Source organism: Penicillium roqueforti (genome assembly GCF_015533775.1).
Source record: "Penicillium roqueforti strain LCP96 04111 chromosome Unknown scaffold_23, whole genome shotgun sequence".
Classification (NCBI taxonomy): domain Eukaryota; kingdom Fungi; phylum Ascomycota; class Eurotiomycetes; order Eurotiales; family Aspergillaceae; genus Penicillium; species Penicillium roqueforti.
Window position 1 is genome coordinate 153,581 of NW_024067587.1, and position 16,147 is coordinate 169,727.

At 49.0% G+C, this 16,147-nt stretch overlaps 5 protein-coding genes across 5 annotated transcripts; 2 read left to right on the forward strand and 3 right to left on the reverse strand.

The window, feature by feature from the left end:
• Positions 1 to 374: 374 nt before the first annotated feature.
• On the forward strand, positions 375 to 1,298 carry LCP9604111_7429 (F-box protein; the record flags this gene model as incomplete). The annotated part of the gene is made up of 4 exons (XM_039075460.1): positions 375 to 480; positions 538 to 798; positions 846 to 1,190; positions 1,234 to 1,298. The coding sequence occupies 4 exons, from the start codon at positions 375 to 377 to the stop codon at positions 1,296 to 1,298; spliced, it is 777 nt and encodes a 258-aa protein (XP_038926546.1).
• A 792-nt stretch (positions 1,299 to 2,090) lies between these two features.
• LCP9604111_7430 (S-formylglutathione hydrolase) lies at positions 2,091 to 3,188 on the reverse strand (the record flags this gene model as incomplete). Its single annotated transcript, XM_039075462.1, has 4 exons — positions 2,091 to 2,276; positions 2,333 to 2,527; positions 2,604 to 2,824; positions 2,933 to 3,188. The coding sequence occupies 4 exons, from the start codon at positions 3,186 to 3,188 to the stop codon at positions 2,091 to 2,093; spliced, it is 858 nt and encodes a 285-aa protein (XP_038926547.1).
• Positions 3,189 to 3,592: 404 nt separating this feature from the next.
• On the reverse strand, positions 3,593 to 9,836 carry LCP9604111_7431 (C50 family peptidase; the record flags this gene model as incomplete). Its single annotated transcript, XM_039075463.1, has 2 exons — positions 3,593 to 5,172; positions 5,225 to 9,836. 2 exons carry the CDS (start codon positions 9,834 to 9,836, stop codon positions 3,593 to 3,595), a joined length of 6,192 nt encoding a protein of 2,063 aa, XP_038926548.1.
• Positions 9,837 to 10,211: 375 nt separating this feature from the next.
• On the forward strand, positions 10,212 to 10,738 carry LCP9604111_7432 (DUF5321 domain-containing protein; the record flags this gene model as incomplete). The annotated part of the gene is made up of 2 exons (XM_039075464.1): positions 10,212 to 10,500; positions 10,560 to 10,738. 2 exons carry the CDS (start codon positions 10,212 to 10,214, stop codon positions 10,736 to 10,738), a joined length of 468 nt encoding a protein of 155 aa, XP_038926549.1.
• Positions 10,739 to 11,582: 844 nt separating this feature from the next.
• On the reverse strand, positions 11,583 to 13,732 carry LCP9604111_7433 (citrin; the record flags this gene model as incomplete). Its single annotated transcript, XM_039075465.1, has 2 exons — positions 11,583 to 13,484; positions 13,556 to 13,732. 2 exons carry the CDS (start codon positions 13,730 to 13,732, stop codon positions 11,583 to 11,585), a joined length of 2,079 nt encoding a protein of 692 aa, XP_038926550.1.
• Between the last annotated feature and the right edge of the window lie 2,415 nt (positions 13,733 to 16,147).

Below are 16,147 nucleotides of genomic sequence, written 5' to 3' on the forward strand. Positions count from 1 at the left end.
AATGAGGCTTGATAGGTGTAGCGATGGAAGAACACTTGTTTCAATAAAGCGAAGTGAGTAAATCGAGCTCACTTATTAAGGAGAGACGATTCCAAGGGTGATAAGGGATGAAATATAATCAGAGACAAATATCACTCGTTTGAATTTATGGAAGACACATGTCAGACTTCTAATCTTCTAACTATCTGATTAGTATTGCTCTCTGGGCTATTATCTAAGGAGATGATTCGACTGCAGTTCTCCTGTCATGTTATCTTCAATAAGGTCATTCTAAGTGAGTATAGATAGACTGAGGTCATAGTGACCCCTCTACAGATTGGCATATTTATAGATCTCTGCCCCCACATCAGATTGTCCTTCTCAAATTTTTCCAGATGAGCTTACTTACGGAGAACAGTGATTCTGATTATTCCAGTCACTGTGTATCTTGCGCAGCAACTATTTGCCCTGAGGCTCCTTGGATGGCAAGGTACCGAGTATGTGAGTTTGATCCCTATGTTATAAGTACACTTCTTGCACCGGGCTCATCCACCATAGTATATCGGACCAGAAGCGGAATCCAACTGTCAGGTGTTAATAAAACCAAGTTTGACTGGGTGGTTGAAGAAGCGTTCGGTGATCCTAATAAACTTGAATCTTGGTATTTCATGCACATAGAAAAGCCCCACAAGGCTTTCTTAGTCCATGAGAGCTGCTGGTCTCTCTTGGTCCAGCAATTTGAAGGGGAGGATATTGATTTAAACAGGCTTTTTGAAGTCTGTAAGGAAATTCCTCCTCCGGGAAGACGAGACTATTGGAGTAAGTGGCCATGGCAATATTGGTGCCGGCTTTTTTAACAGACCTAGACAACTGCGGGGATCTCGGATTGCGGCATCATTTTCGCCCTGCAAAACGACCCATTATCAAGGGACTTCAGGATGCTGCGAGACAATTCCCGAAGATGCCGAAAAGACGAAAGCACTCTGGCTCGAAGAGTAGAGTTGTGCATGACTCTGACTGCTTTAGCATCCTGCCTCTCGAGATACGAGTTCAAATCGCAACTTATCTTCGTACTGCTGACTTCCTAAGACTACGGCAATCATCCCGAGCAATGGCAGTTGTGTTCGGAATTGAATCATTCTGGAAGTCAAGATTTTCACAGAATGGAGATCGTGGATTTCTGAACTGCCTAGCAGAAAATCCCAGAAAACGTGAGAGCAAAAACTGGCGACTCATATACCGCTGTACAGCAAGGATCGATCGGTGTGATGAGCACCTCTGGGCAACACGGCGACGGTGGAGAAATAACCGATGGCTAATAGAAAGATGTTCTATGATCAGAACGTCGGACGAGCATATTGTCTCGAACCAGGGGTTACTTAATGAGTTATGCTGGAAGGAGGTTTCTACTGAGTTCCGATGCGATAGAGACAGCAGACCAGAAAACAGACATGGGGGAAAAGAGAATGAATGCCGCATTTGCTGGGCAGAACATAAGCTCTTTTCTCAAGTCGTTCTATTAGAAAGCTCTATCAACGGCTTAGCAGTCTCTATCCAACGTGAGGGAGCAGAGACCTATATTACTGGCTTCGACCTGCTGAATGCAGATCCCGAAAGGCCAAATGTACTTTTGGGGTATCGGCTACCAGGGGGTTCCGTCACACTCAATTTCTACGGTGAGCAACTGATAGGATTTACGGTTATTGAAGGCCAAGGTGGAATCCACGCAATACGCCCCATTTTCAACGAGAACACCATCCCAACTAGCTGGATCGGTATACCAGAAGGCTTTGGGATCTGCAAGCCTACGGAACTAGTTCTTGAGCGAAACATCAAAGCTATTTCAGGAAAGTTCGATGTAAGTCACTCATACCCCGGCAAAATGTGTAGCATAAGGTAACCTTGAGTTAGCATTGCAAGATGATTGCACTATCCATAGCATAATAATACCTTCTCATTCGGTTCTCACACCATCTAGATCATCGACCGAACAGCCTGTAGCCCACTTGAGCCAAAAGAAAAACCAATCAGATCCCGTTTACTAAGAAATACGCAAGACAAGAAGTAAAACATAATGGTTTTGAGATTAGGAGTTAAGAAGAGAGCACACACTATGCAAAGAGATACTTGGCCGCATGCTCAACATGGTCATCCGCAAAGGTAGCCATGGTATAATAGGAGTGGTCATAGTCAGGCTGGTAGCGAACATTCAAGCCGGCGATTCCAGCGTCACGGGCTGCGGCCTCGAAGTTCTCCGGGAGCAGCTGGCCTTGTTTGTAGAAGTTGTCGCCGGTGCCCTGTATATAGGTTAGACGTGTTACGATACACAGAAGAAAGGGAGGAGATAACTCACCACATCAATCAGGATATCCAGCGGACCCCCACTCCACTTCTTAATCAACTCGGTAGCATCGTGCTCCTTCCACTTATCCTGCTGATCATCGCCGAAGTAGCCCTTGAACGCCTTCTGGCCCCAGGGGCAGTTCGTCGGGTTCGTGATCGGCGCGAAGGCAGAGACGGACTTGTACTTGCCTGGGTTACGGAGGAACTGATGAATGGTTAGATAAATATTACTCCAATACAAGATATTCTTTCCAGCTTTTGTGCCGCAGTGTATAACTTACCAAAGTGAGAGCACCGTGTCCGCCCATACTGTGGCCAGTAATACTAACACGGCTGGCATCCAACTGCGGGAAAGCAGCAAAGACGGTCTGTGGCAATTCATTGGTGACATAGCTATACATGTTATAGCCGGCGTTGTAGGGGGCTTTGGTGGCGTCGACGTAGAAGCCGGCGCCGGAGCCGAAGTCGTATGCATCGTCCTCGCCTTGGATGTTGAGGCCGCCTAGAAGATGAGCATGTTAATTATATAATTCTTTACTTTTCAACCGTATGACTTCAATTGATAGAAAGGTATATGGAAAATTCACGCGATAAAACAGAAGACACATACGTGGGCTGGTATCAGGGTACAGCACAGCAATTCCCTTCTTGCTGGCGCTGTGCTGGAAAAAGCCCTTCTCGGAGCAGTTATCGGCGGTGCAGGTCAGACCGGAGAGGTAGATCAGTACAGGGACTTTCTGTGTCTGGGCCTGCGGGGGCAAGAAGAGGTTGAATTTCATCTCGCATTTTGTGGTTGTGGCGGCATGGCTTAGCTTTAAGAGCTTGCCACCGAAGGAGGCGATGGTTGCGTTTGTGGTGACGGACATTTTGATGTATCTTCCAATGTTAGAAGGAGAAAAGAAAGAGAACAGAAAGCTACGAGCCGGGAGACGTTGACGTTTTAAGGTGGGGGGAATGTGTCCCGCATGAGGGGAAAAGAGGTCCACCTCGATAGGATAATTCTTCCTATTTCGGATTTTATAGATTTTACAGGAGTATATAGATAGTCTATGTATCTAGATGATATTCGATGTCAGGGTTTAGAGCTACTGCATTGGACATTGTCTAGTCTATTAACTGCACCTTAGATAGGATATACCATAACAGATGGACATATATATTAACAATAACCCATTGAAAGGTCGAGCATGAAGAGTCAAATCAGATTGCTGCCCACAGTGGAGAAAACGCCAGGTATATATACAAAATAAGAGAGAAACATGAACTCAATTCACTCCAAAAACACCGGAACTCCATAAACCACAGGCGCTGCGCCGTTGAGATACCTCAACACACACGCACCCCTCGAGCGCGCAATTGCCGTGTCAAGCCCAACATCCTCCCCTCGGCTCTTATCCTTTTTATCCTTCTTTTCGACCAGACCCCAAGCGTCAAAGGCAGTCGTGGTAAACCGGTCAATGTCCCGATCCGTGACATCCCACAGCGTAGCCACGAGCGCGGGGCTGCCTGCATGGAGATAATTCATCGGCGTCCCGTAGGGCTCATACTCGCCGGCTTCGGTCAAAGTGCCGCTGCTACATCCCATGAGGAAAGTAACAGCACATTGCGTGAGCCGCTTGATCGTGCGGCCGCGGATGTACTGCGCGCCGCTGCCGTGGCCGAAGTACAGGAATAGGCCCTTCTTTTCCAGTACGTCGCGGAATTCATCTTCAGTTGGTTCGCGCTGCACAATTGCAGTCCAGGATTTGAACCGGGAGAGATCTTGTTCAAACGTTTTTTGCGTTGTGTGCAGGTCGCCTGTTGGGTTGAGGACAAATCCACCAGAGTTGCGGTCCACAATGGCTCCGGAGGATGCCTCGCGGAATTGAAGAACTCGGTCCCTGAGGCATTCGAGGGATGGGACGCGACAAACAGGGTATCCTTGGAGACAGGGAAGTGACTCCCATGGGAATAGGTGGAGAGCTTTATCGAGCACGAGGATTGTATGTCTCGGCGGCCGTGCTGCAAGTTCATCGCGCGCAGCTTCATGATACCCTCGCAAGGCATCGAGGGTATCTACGACCATCATATCGAAGTCAATCTCGTCGTAGGCATTGCGCTCGCCCTGGAATTGTAGGATATCAACGACAAAGTAAAGAAGATCCATCAGCGTGTCCTCGGGCTCCTCTTGTTCTTCAAGATCGCGAAGCCCAATGAACAAGTCCACCACATTCTGATGTAGTGTGAGTCGGGGGCCAGCGGCCTTGCCACCCTTTTGCCGAGAAGGAAGATGCTTGTCAAGGATGCTTTGGAAGGTGCTTGCGAACCGGACCAGCGCGGTAGTATCCCGTGACAGAGGCGAAAACACACCGCGGAACCCTCCAAACCATATGTTCTCAATATTTTGAAGTACATTTTCCATCCGACGATCGAGCGCTTCGCGGGTCTTCCACCATTCCTTCTTCGACAACTTGTCCGTCTGGGCCTTGGCTGCATGTGCACTTTCGTTGGCGAGCTTAATGAGTTCTTGCATTTCCTCCTTTCCGTCCTCAAAGGTAAATTGCTCTTCATCATCATCTTCTGAATTTCCTCGGTGGAGGGGAAGGCGCAGAAGGAATGGCGAGCGGTCTTTTTGGAGTCGAGAAACCACAAATTCGGTATGGTCTGCACTCAATGACAAAGAAAGAACATTCCAAGTCTCGGGCAGAATGTCGACATAATCTCGTGTAAAGTTGGAGCAAAGATCATTGTCAAGCTCGACCGCTGAAGGGAACGAGGTTGGCCAAAGAAGAGGGTCGGCAAAACCGGCCAACTGTCGATCGATATCAATCGCCATGCGCTCCCGGGCAAATGCGCCAACACGTCCAATCTCTAATTAAAAAGTCAGATATCCGTCAACCAGAAAGGACCTCGCAAAGCTTACCATTCATATTTGCGGGCGACTGGGCCAGAGCCGTTGGTATTCCAGGGGAAGTCGCATGTGATAGCATAGAGATCCGACTCATCAAGCGAGATGCCGCATGGCTGTCAAGCGTCGAGCCTAGAATTGTGGCATCGGAGAAAACACTGGCAAGACAATCGCTCGCCTTAGACAGCATAACCGAAAAGTCATCACTGGCTCGTTGAGCCTTAGTGCGCGTTGTTTTGGCGGGAGCTCTCGTTCTCCTTGTCGGTCTTGCCGGGGGTAAATTAGGCTCCTCTGCCGTCTTGCTTGGTGTTTTGAGTGACGGCAGCGAGATTGTAGATTCGGGTAAGACGCAGTACACAGCATGGCTGGCAAAGCGGCGAATTGCATCAGCCAACAGGTGCTCGCTTTCACCGATCTCCAGAGTGATCTTGCTTTCTCGGGCCACGGCAAATTGTCTAGCCTCTGCAAGTGTTTGCGCAGATCGCTCAAAGTCACGCAACTTCCGCAGGCAATCAGCTTGCTGTCGAAGGATGTTGCCTTTAAGTTGTAATAGGGATTGAGATTGAACGTCCGGGAGAATTGATTTTGGAGCTGGAGCTTTCTTTGGGGTTTTGGGAGCAGCGGAACTGGTTGCACGTGTCCGCCGAGTAGTACTAGCCGTAGGTGTCGGGGTTCGAGGTGTTGGAGTTCGCCGGCTGGTTGCTCTAACCCGTAACTTGTCCATCTTTTCTTCGATTTCTGCCATGCCTGACATCTCCAGATTAGCAGTCATATCGGCACAGGTGACCGCTGTGATGATTTTATCTGCTTCAAGGAGAACGCGCAATGCCTTGTCATGTGCACCTTGCGCCTTGTACAGAGACGCAAGGGCCATTTGAAAAGACACCGTTTCAATACTGTTCTGGGATTGTTTAGAAGATTCGGCCGCTGCAGAGAGATGATCCTGACCCTCGTTCATGTGGCCACTAAGAATCCAATGGCAACCGAGCTGGGTCTGCGCCGCCAGTAGCCGTACATTGGCATCAAGGGTCTTGTCAATCTTCAGCGCTTGTTCGCCGTAATAGATAGCATCCTGGAACAAGCCATGGTGGGCAGATAAAGTGGCGAGGTTCAACAAGCAGGTATGGTGAGAACCTAGGTGAGGCCAGAAAGGCGCACCTTGGATGTAGCTGGCAGACACATCCGGGGAACACCCATTCTGAGACAAATCAAGCTTTGCTATACCATCAGCAACAGCCTCAACATCAGAATTCCCTGAAGCAGGCAAGAGCTTGTCTTGCTTTCTTTGGGCGAGTCTCTCAACCTTGGCCCATATGCGGCAGTTGAGCCTTACAGACAACTTTGCGAAGTACAGAGCTTGGGTCGCTGAGCCCTGTACGGAGAACAACCTGGACTGAACAAAGGCAGCATCTGCTACCAGTCTTTCCCATGAGATCTTCGACAGGACAGTCAAGCTGCTTAGTTCTGACCTTTGGCATTTTTCGTACAGTGAGCGGGCTGCTGAAAGAACGGCGGCGGCTTTCTCGATCTCTCCGGTCTCTAGAAGATATTCCACCCGTGCGACTTTATAGGAAATGGTAGCAAGAGAAGAAACCTTGGTTTGCGCAAGATACTGCTCACCACGCGATAGCAGTTCACCTGCCTTCTGGCAGTAGCCCAGACGGCAATTCTGCAGTACCAAGCGCGACAGAATTATGATAGCGTCTGACAGATCCCCTGATTGCTGGAGCTCCGCGGCACGCAATATAAGTTCCAGGGTGCATAGCTGAGCCTTCCAAAGCCCGTGGATTTCGGTATAATCAACTAGGGCCTTCAGCTGCAGGACCCAGTAGTCCGTGTCATTGATGCAGAGCAGCAATGTTTTCCAGTCATGGGACTGGGACGCCAACGAGTTCCACGACGCAAGCGTGTCGTCTAATTCGCTTGCATCGATCTTGCCACGGTGGAAGCCAATGATAACGCGCAATGAGTTGTTAATGTGGATTGCAAATGAAGCAAGATCGACATCTTCTCGGACCTGTAAGCCGGTATCCAAAGCCTCTGCTCCTGCATCCAGCAGGGATTGAATCAAAGACGAATCCAAGGCAGTGGGCTGCTCCAATAGAAGCCGCAAGGCAGAGAGAATCACACGAGAACGGCGAATAGGATAGACGTCAAAGGGGTAGAGATCGAGGAGTGAAGAAACAGCTGAGCCGAGAATCAAGCGAAACTCTTCTTCATTTGAAGAATAACCAGGCATTTCAACAAGCAAACTCATCTGCCATTCAATAAGAAGACATCTCTGTTCGAATTCTAGTTCAACATCATCATAGACAACGGACGGGTGGGATCCCTTCCTGCGCAGCTTCATCTTCAGAAGGGCAGAAAATACACGGCCAAGCATGAAACCAGGGCTCTTAGGATCCAGATTGAGCGAACTTGGATTCTGTCCTCCGCTGCTCTTAGCAATCTGGTCTAGGGTGCCAGAGAGTATGTATTCTTCAATCGATTTTCGGAACATTTGCTCTGATTCAATGTACATGTTGCCCTCGATGTAAAGATGAGCCAGTCTCTCGAACTTGAGAGCTGCAAATGCCGTGTTGCGTTGAGGAGGCGAACAACTTGAAAGTAGCTGGACAGATTGTTTGAGAAGGGGTATGAGGTCTCGATAACCCTGTCCGGCCTCTTTTTCCTTGATGTATCGAGACCAGAACAAGTTTGAAAGCTTCACAAGTGCCATCCCTAGGCCTTCTGATATCTCTGTATTATTTTCATCGGTGGTTTCGATGGTCGAGAGCAGGCGATGGCTATCAGCCAGAATTGGAAGCATGTCTTCCCAAGGTGGCCTCTGAGACATGATAGAAAGTTTCCCGATTGCGACAGTAGAGTCAATGGCAGTTAGAATGATGCTTCTAGAAATTGAAATGCGTTTGTTGAACATCTCGATCTCATTTTCGTCGCTGTCTTCTGTTGGTTGGCGTCCAACAAAGCGTCTGAGAAACCTGATAAACGCTTGCAGATATTCCCTGATTTGACTAGCAACTTCGTTTTTCGCGCTTTCGCTCTCAGAACCTTTTGTAATAGCCTCTCCGAACCACGCAAGAGCCAGCTTCTTCAGTCTTGCAGCTTCCACCAGCAGTTCATCTAGATCGTTTGCGCTGCCTCTTAATTGCAATCCTAGGGATTGAGTCGCCTCTGACACAGAATCCAAAGCTCCGTTCAGGAACTTTTTTGATGTCTTCGAAGCCTGAAAATGAACAGATGCAATTTTACACCGAACTGTTGCGAGCGAAAGAGACTGGGTTTTTGAAAGCGGATTGATGGCTTCCGTGAACAGCTTCATAGACTCATCAAAACAACCCGCGTCGAAAGCAAGCTGCCCGAGAATAGTCATGAGCTTGGCAGCCTGGTTGGCGTTTTGTGTTTCTGAATACTTCTTCTTGACCTCTGCAATGGATGTTTGCAACCGGGTAACGGTTTTGTAAATTGAAGCAAACTCAGCTTTGTCAATACCCTTGCTCCGGTGAGAAAAGCTACCAAAATAGCGAAGCAAAGGATCAAATACTTCTTTGCTCTCATCATAGACATGACCGGACAACTTCCAGCCCAAACATCGAACCTCGAGGGAAAGTAATTGAAGGGCCAATGAGGTCATTGGCTTCAAGCCATTCGAGGCCTCATCCTTCGAGAAAAATGTCCCCGAGCAAAGCGATAGAACGGTATTCGATAATAGCTGGAGTTGGAGAGCAGCTTTGTCATTTGATAGTTGGCCTGATTTCAAGGCAGCCAAAATAACTTGAGCAGGACTACTCGCATCAGAAAGTTGCAATGAAGAGCAAGCCTTTTGGATCGTGGAGGCTCTTTTATCCGCAGCAAATAGGCGCATCACATTCGAGTGAAAGGGAACAAGCAAGGCGTATAGCGACTTTGCGTTCGAGATGTGAGCAAACGTCAAGAGATCCGACATTCTTTCCTTCGAAGATTCTTCTTCCACCACATCCTTTGCTTCTGTGGTCTTCTTCCCGGCCTTTCCGCGATCCAAATGTTGTTGGATTCTCCGCTTCAAAAGTCGAAGCTCTTTATATGCCATGTCGTTCAGTCCCAGCGAAATAAGCTTTCCCGCAAGAACACACAGCCCCTGTTCGAGCTGCATGTTCGGGAACAGGTCATTCCCAGCATCATTCTTGAGAGTGCGCAGTGTGGACAAAGAAAGTCTCGCACACTCCGCAGCCGAGACGATTCCTGCGTCGGGCCCATTGGCAATGTCGGATGTATTATTCTGGCGCTTGGCTGTAGATAGTTTCGCGGCGTCCGTGAGGGTCTTTAACGTGGCGTTGAATACCTCTGTAGCAAAGACCAGTTTCTCCTGACACGACAACGCCGCCGCATCGTGATCGGCGAATGATTGGAGCGTAGCATCATTTGCAGGTTTCGTCTTTGTCGCGCGGGAATTTCTCGTTCGGCTCGGCGCCGCGACTGGATCTCTTGTGGATTTTGTGCGTTTCGTGGGTTTCTCGGGCATCTTTGGCGACCCGCGGAGGAGTGTTTGGAGGGACAACACGGTAGCGTCCGAGCATGTTGTCGTTGAGCGGAGGGCCTGTTTCACGGACTCTGTTAGAGAGCTTGACGGTAAGACGGTGACCGCCATTTTTTCGGTCGTTCTATTGAAGCTGCAGGACTGAGGTCATCGCTCGCGTCAAGCCTTTGATGTGCAATCGCTATCGGCCGGACTGTAAACGGGGGGTTGTCGCAGCAACAACTGCGCTATACCGTATTTGGCGTTGATAGCCTTATCGCCTCAGGCAACCACGACCTCAACTTTTCCCGCTTCTGAGAACCGACAGTTGCTGCTAGACGCGAACAGGTTATGGCTTTCAGATTCAAGCCCTTTGGGCTCAGCAGACAGATATTTTCTGCTCCTTCTACGTCAAATGCTACCAGACAATGCCGCGCCCCGACTCGGCGCTCATATTCGACCTCCGATCGCCTTCCGAAGATCGCAGACACGTCAGTATGGACGGCAATGATTCCCCGATTTCTTCGGGGTGGCAGGGCGCGCAAGGATCCTGCGAAAGAGAAATCCAAGGAATGGAACCCGGCGACGTTCTACATCATCATGTTTACCCTGATCGGGTCGCAAGCCATTCGCATGCTCACCTTGAAGAACGGCTATGCGGCGTATACTCGGACGACGGATGCGAAGATCGAACTTCTAGCGGAGATTATTGCACGAGTCAAGAATGGAGAGAAGGTCGATGTTGAGAAGTTACTGGGAACGGGCGATGAGGCAAAGGAACGAGAGTGGGATGAGGGTGTGTTAGCCAATATCCAACTATATTTTGAGGGCTGGTGTCTGACTATTTCTATCTAGTGCTGCGCGAGATTGAAGCCGAAGATTCCCTATGGCATGAGAAGAAGACCGCCCAGACACAAGCAGAGAAGCGCCAGGAGCCCGAGAAAGAACAAAAGCAGCCCGCACAGTCTTCGGAAGGCAAAGGCACCGATGAGGTTCCTAAGACAGAGCCGACACGAAAGCTTAGATTCTATTGAATGGGGACTACTTTGGTCTTCATCGAGAATGCGCCTCTGGTCTTGAGCATCGGCCTTGTGAACTCGGGGTATACACTACCCCATTAGGCCGCTGCCGGCTTAAGATGTCGAATTGATCTTCTAGATCACGATAGGATTCCCCTCTATCCACGACAATTGGGTTTGGCATTTCCCACACATGGCCCCAGTCCATGACCGATATATCCTCGAGGATATAAATGTAACATCATCTGTACAGGGAATCTTTCCTTGAGAGTAGATTCCGATACCCGTTTGCGAACTTGCAAATCATGCTTCATGTACATATTTTCCAGATAGATAACTCCAAATCAATAAAATTTAAATACTGCAATACAAATGCAGCCAAATATTCCGTTGCTCTAGACAGGATCTATCTGCTCTCTAGGCATAACTTATATCAACCACGAACCACATCCGGCCATATATATATCTACGCTTCCATCCACATCAAACCGGAGAATAACAACTCGGACCAGATCTAGATTGATAGAACCACCACAACCAGGGCCTCTAATACAACCCACACACCTTCTTTCCAAATCTATCTACTATTGGTACAATGCAAACACAGGTGTTCTCCGACAAGAAAGAGAAGACAATATGATGCAAAGGGGGGCGTGGATGCACGTCCCAAATCAAGCCCAATTGAACCATGAAGAGGGCGGAGAGGAAAATAATCCAAAAGAAATGTGAGAAAGATCTCATGCTAAATCGAGGGAAAGGTAGGCCTTGACCAAATGAGAAATGGGAAACATATCGCTAGTAACAAAAATGAAGAAACAAAGACTAGAAATCGCAGGTTCACTAGATACAGCAAGCCTGTCTACTTCGAGCTCCGCATGAAGTTGGGCCAGTTCTCAGGCCGTGGGATCTTCACACGGCCAAAGTTCTCATCCAGGTCAAGGATGATCTTGAGCGCGTTCCTTGATCGGAGGTAAGGCAGGGGCGCGGTAGCACCCTGCCCACCGACACTAGGCTCGACGAAGCCAGTCGGGGTAATGGCTTCGCCCTCACCGGGCATGGGGAAGGTTTTCTGCAGGACCTCGTAAGCGGCGAGGGTGAAACCGAACTGGGGCGAAGAACGCATGATACGGGCGGGTCCACCCTTGAAGAAGGCAGCCAGACCCTCTTCTTTCCAGACGGTAGCAGCGCAGTGGCGCAGACCGTGGTACTTGGTTTCACCCTTACGGGCTTCGACCTGCAGACGGGTCTTGATGACGTCGCATGGGGTGGTGAGGTAGGCGGCGGGCATACCGGCGATGGCACCAGCGGTGAGGAGCTGGACAACGCCCAGCTTCTTTGTAGCGGTTTCGCCGAAGAAGTCGGACTTCAAGTGTGCGTATGTGGGGAAGTAGATGGCCGAGAAGGGCACATCGCGGAGAAGACAGGCGGTAGCTCCCTTGTACAGGCCTACCAAACCGAGGTTCTTGACAATCCAGAGAGCCGAGCGGCGAGGGGTACCCTCGACGTTCTTTGCGATTTCACCCTGGACCTGCAGACGGATCTTCACAATCTCAAGGGGGTTTGTGAAGACGACTTGACAAGCACCCGCAGTTCCACCAGCCAGAAGCTCGTGAGGGTACTTGATCCGGTTGGTTTCCTTGTCTGTGAAGTGGCCACGAACGAGATCGTTCACGGTCAGCTTGATAGCCTTTTCAGGCGCCACACCGATCAACTGAGGAATGACACCGGAGTACAAGCCAGTGAAACCCTCGTTGCGGATAACCTTCCTAGCGCAATCGATGGAGTTGTTGTACAGTCTCTCGCCGGGGCGAGACGAACGCTGGTTCTGCAGGCGGGTCTTGACCAAATCAATGGGGTAGACCATGAAAGCACCAAAAGCACCAGCGATACTGCCCAAAGCAAAGTGGTGAGCCGACTCAAGAACGTTGTGCAGCAGACTCTTGGTCTTCTCGACAACTTCCTCTCCGGTAGTCATGGCATGGCTTACAGCGATCACGGGGATACGCCATGAAGCATCGATGACCTTGGCAAAGTCTCGCTGCGAGAGACGTCCCGAAGGCGCATCCAGGCCAGCGAAGTGGAACAGAATATCGGCCTCCATGGGTGTGAACTGCGAGAAACGGGTCACGCGAGCGGCCTCGTCCAGGAAGTCGGTACGGGTGATCTTGCCATCGGAGCTCTTCTCTATTGCTTCGCGGACAACCAAATCAATGATATCCATCTCGCGCATGACATTCTGGAAAGCACGGACATTGGCGTAAGAGATGCGGTTGCTCGTCGAGATATTGCACAGGGTGGGGAGGTTCTCCAGGACGTAGTCGGAGAGTTTGTGTTTTGAGGTCTCGAGGATGATACGCTGGAATTCCTCGGGCTGGATAAAGCCATCCCCATCCTTGTCGAAGATGTGGAAAGCTTGGCGGATGCGCTCACCCTGCAGACCGCGCAGCATCTGGGCGAATTGGGGGTAGGTCATGTCATGGCGAGACTTTGAGCGGCCTCCGTACAGCGATGCCCACTCCGAGCTCCAGTTGAAGGGAATGCTGTCCGGACTCTTGTTCAGGTTGTACAGTCCCTGCACCGTGTCGAAGTTGACAGTGCCGGATCCATCGAAGTCGAAGAGACGAAAGGCGATCTCGTACTCGGCGTCGGGCTTCGCGAGGAGGTTTTCGAAGGAGGCCCAGTCGGTAATGTTCAGCCTGCCGGCTCTCCGTCGGTCTGCGACGCTGAAAAGGATGCCATATTGTTCGCGCTTAATCTTGTGCTGCCGCGGTAGGAAACCAGATGAGCAATTGCGAAGATTTTGGTACCTCTGCAGTCCGTGGTGATACTTACATAGTCTTCCTGCTTCGGTGCCACGGCATCGATGAAGTTCTCCTCATCCATGAAGAGGTCACCATTCTCGTCCTTTTGCGCATGGCGGAGGAAGTTTGAGCGCGCCTGGAAGGACAGATGAGGCCCCTCGGTGTGGCCCAGGAACGATTCCTTCACAGCTTCTGTTACGCTGGCCATTGTGTATATCCAAGTTGATTTTGAGTTCTAAACAAAAAAAAAATCGGCCGCACAAAGAGAAAAACTGGGGGAAGGAAGGGAGCGAGGGATGTGGAGAAGAGGGAGGACTGAGTCAATAGAAAAAGTTATGATACTTTAATATAAGGAGCCCACTCTGCAAAGTTTCCTTATTGTTTCTTATAATATTTGAGTGACTATTCGTAATCTAGATAGATTTGATATTTTAATTCTCTAATAACAATACCTTTTCGTTGTCGTGGCCACGTGGTTTTTTTTTTTTTTTTTTTGATTTTTTTCGATCCCTTGGGGTTTCTCATTATGGCGTGTTATTTACCCGGATCGGAGAGTCTCGCCTTGGACCGATCTCCACATTATGGATATCTCGATATCTACATAGTATATGTTATGTATAGAAATGTGTCCCTGAATTAGCCTCAACTAGTACTTCTGGTTCGCGAACCCTTTGGTTTCTCGCCATGAGCCACGGTATATACACGGGATCTAGACCACACTACCCGAGACGTGCAGCCGACTTTCAAAGAGAAGGATCAGATGAGGAAGAAACCGGATCCTGTCACATGGCCCATTCGGAACCGGTGAGTCTGTGGACGAAAAGGCGAAAAGACAAAAAGACGAAAAGACGAAAAGGAAAGTCTCCGAGTTCGGTGCGGAGTGCGGTGGGGAAGGAATTTGGAGAATTCCACTTGGATTGGCTCATCTCGTCTTTTCCCCTCTCCTCCCAAGCCTGCCGGAGTTGAGCCGAGTCCGGGTGTTGATGTGACTACCGTTATCCCCTGTTTCTCCGCAATCGATCAGATAATGCATGCTTTCTGGCATGCTTTCTAGCTATTGCTATAGTTCATGCTAAACATCTCCGGCTTTCACCAAACTCAATTGCAAGGGTTGGACTCACTGACAGCGGTTATTCTATATATAAATCAGGATCATCAGCACATACATTGCAGTAGTGGGGTGTAGCGGTGTAGCTATAACACCCGCGACTCCCGGTCTTGAGGGTCCTTTTCTTGAGCTTAAGCCTTTGGAGCTCCAGAAACGATTGACAGCTAAAGGTTTGCCGGCAGTCCCGGAGGGATTCTAGACGATGTCTCCATACAAGATTGCAGATCCGCGGTATAGAGGAGACAAACAATCAATTCGAAAGCGGGTTACTATATCTAAGATAGCGAGGAATACAAGTTATCCTAGCGAGTGCCCTTACATCTGGCAGTGCTACCGAGGCTGTTATAATATAGAACCTCCAAGTCCCAGCTGGCCATATTAAACTCATTTTATGGATGTCCCGAGGTTAACATCTTCGAGAAATGGCGGACTCTTTTGTTTATCAAAGGTGGATCAATAAGATACCCCTGTAAATCATGCTCCGTATCTAGTACATATACAGTAGCATTGTCGTCGCTCATACGCTCCACTTCTTCTCCGAGTTCTTTATAAGACTTCTACGGAGTACACCTTGGAAAACAAAGACATTGTCAATTTTTGTTCGAGTTTAGTTATTCATAGTAACCATGAACTCAAATAGTGATCTACAATATCTCTACAAGCCCATCTCCTCCCAAGATGCATTTATCCCAACCCATCACAGCTCAATATCCTAACTGATCTGAACAAACAAGAGCTTCATCCTCATAACAAGCTATGTCCGAACACTGAGCCCCCCGTAGGATGCTATTTCCTAAACTTATAGGAGCTCGAGTGAGTGATTTATTCCAAGCTTTACGTGTTTTCTATATATGTTTGTCCCATGTGCTTGTCCTGCATTCTAACCACCTGGTATCAGGTCAAGTCATACGCCCACGTTGGATAGCTAGTCGCTCATGTCATAACCAATCTCTTCCTCCCCTGGCGTTTTCCGAGTAAGTATAGTACGTACTCCATATGTATACATGTCAACCACTCTTCGTTGGTTGTAGATGCACTATTAATAAAACATATTCAACCATTGCATCGTACTCCGTACAGATACGTGCTATATTTGAAAATAAAGAAATCGAGTCACTAGGACGATCACGCAAGAGAAATGTAACATAGATGAGCATTATCTTGTCAGGACTAGAGGTCAATTGGCTCCCCAGAAGACGAAATGTGACCAATATGTTACAACTGCGCCTACTATATCGAAGGATTGATGGACATCATTCATTGCTCAATCTCGAGTAAAAATAGTTGATAGCGGCATCAAACCCATGTGATATCTAATTATAGCAGGTCACAACAATCCTGCCAAGATTCAAACCAATCATCTTTCGCTGCTGACTGCCAGCCACTGTGATAATGCGGGGATATCACCGAATAATGCAGGAATCCACTTTATGTAAGTGCGATATCCCTCACCTATTGAGTGATCATCGGTCGAGAGTTTCGAATCAAATGGACAGGACGACCAGGGAAGAAGAC